General features: G+C 47.0%; 1 protein-coding gene across 2 annotated transcripts in view; it reads right to left on the reverse strand.

The window, feature by feature from the left end:
- Positions 1-10,838: 10,838 nt before the first annotated feature.
- LOC143297419 (A disintegrin and metalloproteinase with thrombospondin motifs 6-like) overlaps positions 10,839-12,269 on the reverse strand; it is a 262,496-nt gene continuing 261,065 nt past the window's right edge. For both annotated transcript variants that reach the window (XM_076609766.1, XM_076609765.1), the window contains one exon: positions 10,839-11,810. In XM_076609766.1, the coding sequence (XP_076465881.1) occupies positions 11,647-11,810 (164 nt within the window). In that variant the 3' untranslated portion in view covers positions 10,839-11,646. The remainder of the gene's footprint in view (positions 11,811-12,269) is intronic.

Raw genomic sequence — 12,269 nt, forward strand, 5'->3', positions numbered from 1 at the left:
CACCAGACGTTGGCCGCCACTCCCCCAGACGTTGGCCGCCACTCCCCCACCAGACGTTGGCCGCCACTCCCCCAGACGTTGGCCGCCACTCCCCCACCAGACGTTGGCCGCCACTCCCCCACCAGACGTTGGCCGCCACTCCCCCAGACGTTGGCCGCCACTCCCCCAGACGTTGGCCGCCACTCCCCCAGACGTTGGCCGCCACTCCCCCACCAGACGTTGGCCGCCACTCCCCCAGACGTTGGCCGCCACTCCCCCAGACGTTGGCCGCCACTCCCCCAGACGTTGGCCGCCACTCCCCCACCAGACGTTGGCCGCCACTCCCCCACCAGACGTTGGCCGCCACTCCCCCAGACGTTGGCCGCCACTCCCCCAGACGTTGGCCGCCACTCCCCCAGACGTTGGCCGCCACTCCCCCAGACGTTGGCCGCCACTCCCCCAGACGTTGGCCGCCACTCCCCCACCAGACGTTGGCCGCCACTCCCCCACCAGACGTTGGCCGCCACTCCCCCAGACGTTGGCCGCCACTCCCCCAGACGTTGGCCGTCACTCCCCCAGACGTTGGCCGTCACTCCCCCAGACGTTGGCCGCCACTCCCCCAGACGTTGGCCGCCACTCCCCCAGACGTTGGCCGTCACTCCCCCAGACGTTGGCCGTCACTCCCCCAGACGTTGGCCGCCACTCCCCCAGACGTTGGCCGCCACTCCCCCAGACGTTGGCCGCCACTCCCCCAGACGTTGGCCGCCACTCCCCCACCAGACGTTGGCCGCCACTCCCCCAGACGTTGGCCGCCACTCCCCCACCAGACGTTGGCCGCCACTCCCCCAGACGTTGGCCGCCACTCCCCCACCAGACGTTGGCCGCCACTCCCCCAGACGTTGGCCGCCACTCCCCCAGACGTTGGCCGCCACTCCCCCAGACGTTGGCCGCCACTCCCCCACCAGACGTTGGCCGCCACTCCCCCACCAGACGTTGGCCGCCACTCCCCCACCAGACGTTGGCCGCCACTCCCCCACCAGACGTTGGCCGCCACTCCCCCACCAGACGTTGGCCGCCACTCCCCCAGACGTTGGCCGCCACTCCCCCAGACGTTGGCCGCCACTCCCCCAGACGTTGGCCGCCACTCCCCCAGACGTTGGCCGCCACTCCCCCACCAGACGTTGGCCGCCACTCCCCCACCAGACGTTGGCCGCCACTCCCCCACCAGACGTTGGCCGCCACTCCCCCACCAGACGTTGGCCGCCACTCCCCCCAGACGTTGGCCGCCACTCCCCCAGACGTTGGCCGCCACTCCCCCCAGACGTTGGCCGCCACTCCCCCAGACGTTGGCCGCCACTCCCCCAGACGTTGGCCGCCACTCCCCCAGACGTTGGCCGCCACTCCCCCAGACGCCAGACGCTTCACGTCCTCGAAGCTCCGTAAATCAGCACAGCCTTTACTAATGATGAAGGCCCTGGGGCCCGCCTGAACCTTGTCTCCTCTCCGCCCGTGCTACAGATACCTTTAAAGAACTGATTGAACCTACCTGAAACAGGTAGATGATAGTTTGGATATGAGAGAGAGAGGGAGGGGGTGTGGGGGGGAGCGGAGGAGAGAGAGCGTCAGTCCAGATGAGAGAGGTAGAGAGAGAGGGAGGGACAGAGAGAGAGAGAGAGAGAGAGAGGGAGAGAGAGAAGACAAAAGAAACCAGATGAGAGAGAGAGCAATAGTCATCGTCAGAGAGAGAGGGGGAGAGAGAGGGGATGAAGAGTGGGGAGAGTCAGTCTTGCCCTGTGTGTGGGGGGGGAGAGGAAGTGTAAGTGTGTGTGTGTGTGTGTGTGTGTGTGTACACGCGCCCGTACTAGTTTGCAGTTTCTTAGTTGTTTTTTTGGCGTTTTTCCCCCCTCCTGGCTTGGGACGGACGGTTTGGTTCTGTAGAGTGTGTGGTTAAAGGGGCGGCATCGGTATCTCCAGCACAGAACAAGCAAAATGGAAAGCAAGAGTAGCTGCCCTTATCATTCAGCGATCACACACACCGAAGTTGTTTCAAATGATGACATAATGACAGAAAGACGAAATCACGGTTCGTCGGAAGACATGTCGAAAGAAAATAAGCGTTTTCTGTTACTCGTCTGTGTACTGATCTATGTGTGGAGGTTTTACATCAAGACGGTTTTTGTTTTTTTTTATTTTTTTTTTTTAGTGATGACAGCAAAGCGAAATATTCAAATGGAAAAGAACACATTGTGTGATAAAGAAAAAGGAGATAGGAATAATCCCATTCATGCTTCTTTTGTGTGGGGGTTTTCTAATGATGGACATTTGTTGCGTACTTTAATGTTCTGCAAGTGCGTACGTATGTCTGGGTTTCTTTATGCATTAGTGTGCCTTGTATGTGACAGTTTCACCCAGTTCTTTCTCAAAAGATAACGATGATGATGATACTACTACTACTAGTAGTGAAAATAATCAAAATAGTAGTCAAATAATAATAATGATACTACATCAAGACGTTTGGTGTCGGCAGATTTGTGGGAGGCAGAGGTGGAGTGGTGGGGTGGTGGGACTGGATCTTTTTAATTAACCCTTTGACTGCCGCTGACCGGTATGTTTTTTGGTGGAGGTCTGTCTGTCACATCACAGAGCTTTCTGGTCAGTGTACCACTCGCCAGTCTGTGTTTGGATTTTTTCCGCATGTTTTCGCATTACTTTGACTTTTATGTCCAGCAAACGCAGTTACACACGCCTTTGGAAGAGACACAAAAGTGCGCACCATTCGAACTTCTAATTTATGCATCACTATAAGTTCAGCAGTAAAGAGGTCAAGGGTGGGAGGGTACAGTGACGGCATGTATGAATTCTTTTTTTTTTTTTTTCGTGTTCTTGGCGAGATGTTGGGCCAACAGCAAAATTACAGCTGTTCGATCAATGGTTTCTCTGCTCCAATGGAAATTCTTCTTCTTCCTCTTTGTTCGTGGGGTGCAGCTCCCACGTTCACTCGTATATACACGAATTGGCTTTTACGTATATGACCGTTTTATACCCCGCCATGTATTTGTATTTCTTTTTTTTCCTTTTTTTTCAAGGCCTGACTAAGCGCGTTGGGTTACGCTGCTGGTCAGGCATCTGCTTGGCAGATGTGGTGTAGCGTATATGGATTTGTCCGAACGCAGTGACGCCTCCTTGAGCTACTGAAACTGAAACTGAAACTATCACAACAGATTTCTCTGTGTGAAATTCGGGCTGCTCTCCCCAGGGAGAGCACGTCGCTACACTACAGCGCCATCCATTTTAAAAACAAATTCCTGCGTGCAGTTTAATTATTTGTTTTTCCTATCGAAGTGGATTTTTCTACAGAATTTTGTCAGGAACAACCGTTTTGTTGCCGTGGGTTCTTTTACGTGCGCTAAGTGCATGCTGCACACGGGACCTCGGTTTATCGTCTCATCCGAATGTATGCAGCCATGCTCCGTTTTCGGGGATGTGCATGCTGGGTATGTTCTTGTTTCCATAATCCACCGAACGCTGACATGGATTACATGATCTTTAACGTGCGCATTTGATCTTCTGCTTGTGTATACACACGAAGGGGGTTCAGGCATAAGCAGGTCTGCACATAATGTTGACTTAGGAGATCGGAAATATCTCCTTCACCCTTTACCCACCAGGCGCCGTTATCGAGATTCGAACCCGGGACCCTCAGATTGGAAGTCCAACGCTTTAACCACTCGGCTATTGCCCCCGTCAATGGGAATTGATTTAGTCTTTCGTGAAGGACTATGACTCTCAAACTAGGAGGCAGGATTGCACTGGCTCTTAGTGCTGCAGTCTAGGGGTCCAGTTGGCCTTTGGGGATCATCCCATCGCCGACTGTCCTAAAAATCTTCGCGGTGGAGAGAGTGGGTGTGTAAGTTGGGCAAGACACCCTCCACTTGTAACCCAAAGAGTTGGGACAGCAGTTGCTTCCTTTGCTGTTCTGGTGGTCATAGTCGGACATCACTATCATGTACAGGTGGGCGGGGTTGCGGTGGAGGATGGGCTCGGAAGGGGGTGGTGGACATGCAATGAGGTTGACTGCAGTGATTCACGTGACTTCGTTTTGGTTTGAATCGTCGGGGTTTTTTTGTGTTTTTTGTTGTTTTTTTCCCTTCTTCTTATCATGTACTTATACGTTGGTGTGTTTTTTGTTGTTTTTTTTTACCTTCGTCTCTCTTTGGGGTGAGAGCTGAATGTTTGTTTTTTTTTGTTTTGTTTTTTAAAGAGAGCATGTATCTTGATTTTCTTTTACCCACGTCTCTTAGTTAGATAAAGGATGCTGTCAGAAGATTGATATGGATACTTATTGATTGATTGATTGATATGGATACTTACATAGCGCCTATCCTCGGTCGGAGACCAAGCTCTAAGCGCTTTACAAACACGGGGTCATTTACACAACAGGCTGCCTACCTGGGTAGAGCCGACTGACGTTGCCATTGGGCGCTCATCATTCGTTTCCTGTGTCATTCAATCAGATTTCAGGCACGCACACATACACACTTCCGGATACACTTAACTGAATTGTGGATGTGCAGAATCAGTTCAAAGCTGACTGTTTCTCAAGGCCTGACTAAGCGCGTTGGGTTACGCTGCTGGTCAGGCATCTGCTTGGCAGATGTGGTGTAGCGTATATGGATTTGTCCGAACGCAGTGACGCCTCCTTGAGCTACTGAAACTGAAACTGACCGTTCTCAACCATCCCTTGTCGTAGACCCGGTGAGGTTCCTCTAATGAACAGCTGTTCAGCAGGTTCCCGGGGTGCTGAACAAAACGTGTGGCGATCTTTGCAACACTGCGAGGACACCTCGCAAAAGGGGGTTCTGGTTCAGGGCAGCTTTGTCTCTGGCAGGTGGCCTCACGGCGATCCGTGTGACGGAACAAAACAGGGCGTGTTCCAGCAGAGAGAGAAGAAGAGAGAACACGGGGGTAGGGAGGGAAGGGGAGGGTGTAGCGACGCCAAAATAATGCATGGTGCACTGACTTTCAAATTTCCTCGCTAATTTGCTAATTTCATCGCGCACGCCCATAGCTTTCGTCGATAGATTGTGGTACAGCACGACTAGTTCTCGCCAAAAAGAAATCTGATTATGTTACACCTCTGCTGAATCAGTTACACTGGCTTCCAATTGAGTCCCGCATTCACTATAAGTTAGCAACACTCGCCTTAACATTTTGACAAGTCTCTTCCATTGTATCTCTCCTCTGTATTGGAAACATATGAATCGCACAGAACATTAAGATCCAGTTATGAAAAGCTGCTTAAAGTTCCAAGGACTAATCTGAAATGCGCTGGAAATAGGTCTTTCAGAGCTTAGGTTCCCCAAGTGTGGAACTCTCTACCTTCATCTCTTTGAAATTCCTCTGATCTACATTCCTTTAAGTCAGATCTAAAAACTTACCTTTCCGTAAGCATTTTTGTTCTGGGCGGAATGGTTAAACCAAGGTAGGCTTGTTGGCAAGTACCTTTGTGCTAATATTTTTATTGTCCTGTTTTAATGCATTGTGTATTTTATGTAGTTTCGGTCTTAGATGTGATGTCATTTTTTTTTTCTATCTGGTTATTTTTAATGGGCGGGCGGGCGTGTGTGTGAGTGTGTGTGTGAGTGTGTGTGTGTGCGCGCGCGCGTGCATGCGTGCGTGCATGTGTTTGTGAGGTTACAATGCTCTGGTACGCGTGTGTAAGTGTGTAGGTATGTTAGTGTGTCCGAACAGAATTCTATGTTAGAAAATAAGAAATATTTTAATTCTTATGCAATTTTGTTTTTTGTGCAGTTGATATTTAATGTCAGTGTGTGTGTGTCTGTAAGGGAGGGACATATATATATATATATAATGTGTGTGTGTGTGTGTGTGTGTGTGTGTGCGTGAGCGTGTGTTCTATAAAATGCATTTTGTTTTAATCTAAGCCTTATTTATTTCATAGCTTTTATAATCTTTGGTGTGCTTTTGCATTCATATGGACACACTGGATGTTTTCCATTGTCAGATAGCGGTTGATATGTTTTTTAAGGCATGTTTATAGTCAGCTATGATGTGAGGCGCTTTGAGCAGCATTGTTGCTGGATATCGTGCCATAGAAAAACTATGTATTATTATTATTAGTAGTAGTAGTAGTATGCGTACAAAAAAATGGTACCACCCACCGCTGTCTCAAACCACACACACACACACACACACGCACGCACGCACGCTCACTCACATACACACTTTCACACCCATGCGCGCGCGCGCAGACAGACAGACACAAACACACAATGTGACACGCGCGCACACACCGACACACGCACACACACTGTAACACACACACACACACACGAGAGAGCAGGGGAGAGAGAGAGAGATAGAGAGAGAGAGAGAGAGAGAGAGAGAGAGAGAGAGAGACCCAATATTCTCATAAGTACAATTTACTGGTCTTGTAAATATGCGAAACAACGAGTAGTATCCCAATTCAGTCAGTGCATACTGATGACACAGCAAAGCGCTTTCCGACACAGAAAAGGTACTTACTATCAGGCCACTATGGCGATGATATAAATAAACATCAGGGTGGACAGAGAGAGAGAGAGAGAGCATGTGTAAATGCATACCGTACAGTAATCAAACCGTGCCATAACTGTACAAAAAAAAAAAAAGAGTTGGCTACAAAGCTACAGATTAACCAACAATCGGTTAACCACTGACCAATACAGCACTATAGACGATCAAAGGCATTACTCACGGTGACACGAATACTGTAAAGGTGCACACGCACTTCGCATTGCGGTACACATGAACTTCACATTAAAAAACCAAAAAATAAACAAACAAAACACACACACACACACACCCAAGCACGATGATTCAGTTCACTTAGAACTGTAGACAGTATCAGAACAAACAAACAAAAAAATCTATTCGAGAGAAGACAAATGCAGACACGCAAGAATAACAGCCTCCATTAGGAGTAATAAAGTCTGTCCCACTTTACACGTGATTCAGAGTAGTAAGAGGCACTAGGTATCGCATTGTAGATGTTTCGAAAAAATTACATTTCAATATACAGTATGTTTATGTAGTTGTTTTTTTGTTTTGTTTTCCAAACTGATTATGGACAGCGAATGATAAATGTTGCGATCACTCAAAAGGGAAAAGTTTCTGGCAACTATCAGTCGTTCGGGCTAAGGCGAATAATAAATGAATGAATCGAACAAACAAACATACACGTGCTTAACTCGTAAACAAGAACGTGGGAAGTCTCTGTATAAAATGTATTGTAGAGACTAAGAAAACCTGCTGATCATAACATTGTCTAAGGTTATGAACCTGTCATACACAAAATTGACGCACCTGCCATTCTCTTAGATGATGAACCTATCATGCACGGTCTAAGGTAAGGAACCTGTCATACACTAAGTTGACGAATCATACACAAAGAATACGAACCTATCATGCAAGGTCTAAGGTAAGGAACCTGCCATACACAAAGATGAAGAATCATACACAAAGAATACGAACCTGTCATGCATGGTCTAAGGTAAGGAACCTGCCATACACAAAGATGAAGAATCATACACAAAGAATACGAATCTATCATGCATGGTCTAAGGTAAGGAACCTGTCATACACAAAGATGAAGAATCATACACAAAGAATACGAATCTATCATGCATGGTCTAAGGAAACGAACCCCGCCATACACTTAAGATGACAAACCTGCGGGATCGTGACCGAATGTTGAGATGCAAAGACCTGTTTATCATACGCTATAACTACCGCTATGTCAAGCGCTAACACCTGTCAGTCACTGAGACTTCCAGGTGCTAAACCTATCACACGGTACGCTACCACACCCGCTGCTAACTAACATACTAAATATTACACTGTGACAGGTGCTAAAGCCTGTCAAGCTTGTGCTACAACTAACTACACACCTGTCGACGTAGAAGCCAGCTCAGGTGCTTAAAAAGCTGTCAATATCATTTACGGTATATAAAAAAACAACAACAAAAAAAACAATGCGAATGCGATGCCTGTCCTTAGATCCACGCAGATCTAGTTTGAGTTTTATACAGATAAAAAGTACACTTCTGTCAGCAACATCGGAAACAGTCTTTTTCTCATTAAAAATCCACCGTACTCGATGATATTGAGACCACAAAATAAAAATCCCATTATTTTTCCGTGGCTACACTAACAATAGTCGGGGGAGGGGAGGGGGGGTATTTTCTTAATACCCAGATGGTAAGTAAATACTGAGCCTTGTCCGTGCCCCTGTTTTGATAATGGCGGACAGAAAATGACTTGTCAACACTACGGGCGGTGGTCACGATGGAGGAATCATTCCCACCTCCCCGCCGGTCAATAGCAGGACCCAGTCACGTACCCCGCCACAGCACGTGCGTCAGCATAATCTTGGCAAGGGACAGAGGGGAGAGGGGAGTGAGGGAAAGGCGTGGGGTGGGGTGGGGTGGGATGTGGTTACAGTGACAGTGAAGTCCCATGATAGGTTTCTGTCATGCGGACAAATCCAAAGAAAGGACTTTGTATCTTGTTAACGATCTGACATTTGGCCGTTTCCTTTTGTATTCTTTGTTTTCGATACTTTTCTTTTCTTTTCCTTTCCCGATATAGTGAGTTGTTTTTTGTGTGTGTGGCTTTTATTTCTTTTGGAAACTAACGTACTATAATCTCATTTACAGCCTCGGAAATTGTTCCTTGTGAACTGCGAGATTTTTTTAAATATATTTTTCTCTGAAACTTAAGTCTTGCAAAAGAAATCGAATGAAGAATGCTCATATGTTTCAGTAACTAAATCATGATGAACACGGAACGAAACTAAATCTTTTAAATCAAAGGAAGATGTCCTGAAACTGCAGCGACCCCCCTCACCCCCACCTCGGATTTCAAGGACCAGAGAAAGATGAAACTCGTTCCGAACAAGCGATTGGAAATTCTCTGTAGTTTTAAAAGAGAATCAACACGAAACATCAGTGCCTGTATCCCCGTAAAATGATAATCAAAAAGTGGCTGTGATTCTGAACGCGTCTGGTTTAAAAAAATCACACAAAGTTTCTCATATCTCTTATAAGTTCCATGTTCACGATTTTTTCTTTATCACTGGACCACAGAACTCCACCATTTCTTCTTTCGCTCATATATCGTTATCCCCTGCGTGACCGTTTATCTTTTGGTTGGACACACATCAACAAAGAAATACGTGCAAATGAACCCTTCTGTCATAAGACAGATAACCAATAAAACAAAATTACATGTTTTTTTTTTCTAAATCAATAAAACAAAAAATTATATGTTTGTTTTCAAAACCATCAAGACGCGGCATAAAATGGACAAAATGTAAGAAATGGCTTCGTATTACGAACTGTACAGAGAAGAGACGTAAGAATCATTGAAAAATACCTGTCACCTCTCTGAGGTCCAGACTGAGTGTATGGACTGCTGTTTGCTAAGCCCGCTTCACAAACGACGGCATAATCACCTTACATTGTGGAGTGATGGCCTAGAGGTAACGCGTCCGCCTAGGAAGCGAAAGAATCTGAGTGCGCTGGTTCAAATCACGGCTCAGCCGCGGATATTTTCTCCCCCTCCACTAGACCTTGAGTGGTGGTCTGGACGCTAGTCATTCGGATGAGACGATAAACCGAGGTCCCGTGTGCAGCATGCACTTAGCGCACGTAAAAGAACCCACGGCAACAAAACCGTTGTTCCTGACAAAATTCTGTAGAAAAATCCACTTCGATAGGAAAAACAAATAAAACTGCACGCAGGAAAAAAAAAAAAAAAAAAAAAAAAAAAAAAAAAAGGTGGCGCTGTAGTGTAGCGACGCGCTCTCCCAGGGGAGAGCAGTCCGACTTTCACACAGAGAGATATATATATATACACACACCGTTAACATACAACTTACTAACAGTGCATAAACCAGTTGGTTCAGACGTGTTTTTTTTTTGTTGTTTGAAGTAGGGGGGCGTGTTAAACAGTCTATACACTTATCAAAAAGTGTAGCTCTTGACATTCAGTACAACAAGCAAGCAACACGCGCTCCCCTGTTTTTTGCCCTAGTAAGTGCAATGCAAAGCGACCAGAAAAAACAACAACCCCACCTCAGTATAATATTTCGCCATTGTGTACTATAATGCTACAGGCGGTATTCTCATGCCGTCATCATCATCATGATGTCGGTATATATGCAGTATTTATTTATTTCTCAAGCTGCAGTGATTGTCGTCTCTCTCTGGCTTCATGGTGGGTGACCCAGCAGGTCTCCCCGGTGCACACAGCAGCAGGCAGGGGTCCGTCACAGGCCAGGCCAGGCCAGAACAGGCCCAGGGGAACCAGTACTGGCTGTCAAGTCTCTCTCGTGCGTCACGTCAACATTGTGACCCATTCTTTTGTACATGCTCACACTCAGGTGGTGACTAACTCAAGTGTCTGAGGGGGGGAAAAAAAGAGCCCCCCTGTCTCCGCCCCCCCCCCCCCCCTGCCCCCTCCCCCCAAAAAAAACTGTGCGGAGGGGGGTTCCTTGATGAACGCTTCTCTGACAAACTAAATGGGGGGGAAAAAATCCGCCAAACAGATACAACTGTCGCAGTTTTGTTTTTAACTGACCGACATTAAACTGATTACTCTGTCATGAAGAATATAAATGTAGGTCTGATTTTCTTTTTTCAACGCATGTATTTCATGGTGTGGGTTTCGGTTGGGAGGGGGTGGTGGGTAATATATATATATATATATATATATAAAAGCGTTGTGACAGTTCGCTTTTTATCGGGCACACAAATTCGCCGGCAATTACACCATGGATGATGACACAGTACAAATCATCACATCGACAGTCTTTTATTGACACTGTCCCCTCACGTGTACATGTAAATGAATGTTGAAACATAGCTTCAGAAATTGTCAACATTAATATGCCTTTATAACACGGTAGTTGATACCTATGTTCACTGACCAAAAAAAAACAAAAACAAACTTGTACACAAAACAGATGACAGGGGAGTTGAACGTTCGTAAAAAAAAAAGGGCGGACAAGCAGTTCAAGTTCGCCGAATTTTTACTCTTTTTTTTTTCTTTTTATTTCAAGAAGTCGAACCGTAACTGAATACTCTGGCCACACATAATGATTCTAAGGAAGTGACGTCACGCGTCTTTGTTTGACGAAGCATGACGTCATACCGTCTCGAATGACCACACCCCCACGGTGACATAGTACCCATGAAGCTTTATGACGTTCCAAGAGCTTGGGTTTGACAACTGAAAAGGTGGGTCACACACTGCTGACCCTGAAAACCAACAGAAAAAAAAAACCGCTTCACTGTGTGAATTCGTAAAAAAAAAAAAAAAAAATCCTCTTCGTCAACTGAAACCGGTGTTTCAAAGGTTTTCTTTACTCACTTCTCCAAATATAAACCGTGTGAGTCCTGATTCAAGCACAAAGCAGTCTTCGCAATACTGGGGGAAAAAAAAAGAAGTAAAACCCACATCAAGACTTGTGTGTTTGATGAAAATATCTTGTTGAGCACAATATCACATGGAGGGAGGGGGTGTGGGAAGGAAGATGGGTGGGGGGTGGGGGCCGGTTACCCCCCTCCCTCCCTCCCCTAGGTAGCTGCCGATGCGGCACTAGCGTCACCTTAGATCAGCGATACGTTTGGCTGGCGATTTGCGCTTGTGGTCTGCGCAGGTGCGGCAGCACTTGGCTTGGACGTAGTCCTTGTGGCACAGGCCCACTTTCTTCAGCATTCGGCACACCTTGTAGCTCATCTCGTTGGTCTCGCACTTCACCGTGAAGGCTGAAACAGGTACAGACGGGCCATCAGTGAAATGATAATGGGGTACTGTCTGAAACAGGTACAGAGGGGCCATCAGTGAAATGATAATGGGGTACTGTCTGAAACAGGTACAGAGGGGCCATCAGTGAAATGATAATGGGGTACTGTCTGAAACAGGTACAGAGGGGCCATCAGTGGAATGATAATGGGGTACTGTCTGAAACGGGTATGGATGGGCCATCAGTGAAATGATAATGGGGTACTGTCTGAAACGGGTATGGATGGGCCATCAGTGAAATGATAATGGGGTACTGTCTGAAACGGGTATGGATGGGCCATCAGTGAAATGATAATGGTTTACTGTCTGAAACGGGTATGGATGGGCCATCAGTGAAATGATAACGGGGTACTGTCTGAAACGGGTATGGAGAGGCCATTAGTGAAATGATAATGGTTTACTGTCTGAAACCGGTATGGATG

Source organism: Babylonia areolata, chromosome 22 (assembly GCF_041734735.1).
Source record: "Babylonia areolata isolate BAREFJ2019XMU chromosome 22, ASM4173473v1, whole genome shotgun sequence".
NCBI classification, from domain to species: Eukaryota; Metazoa; Mollusca; class Gastropoda; order Neogastropoda; family Buccinidae; genus Babylonia; species Babylonia areolata.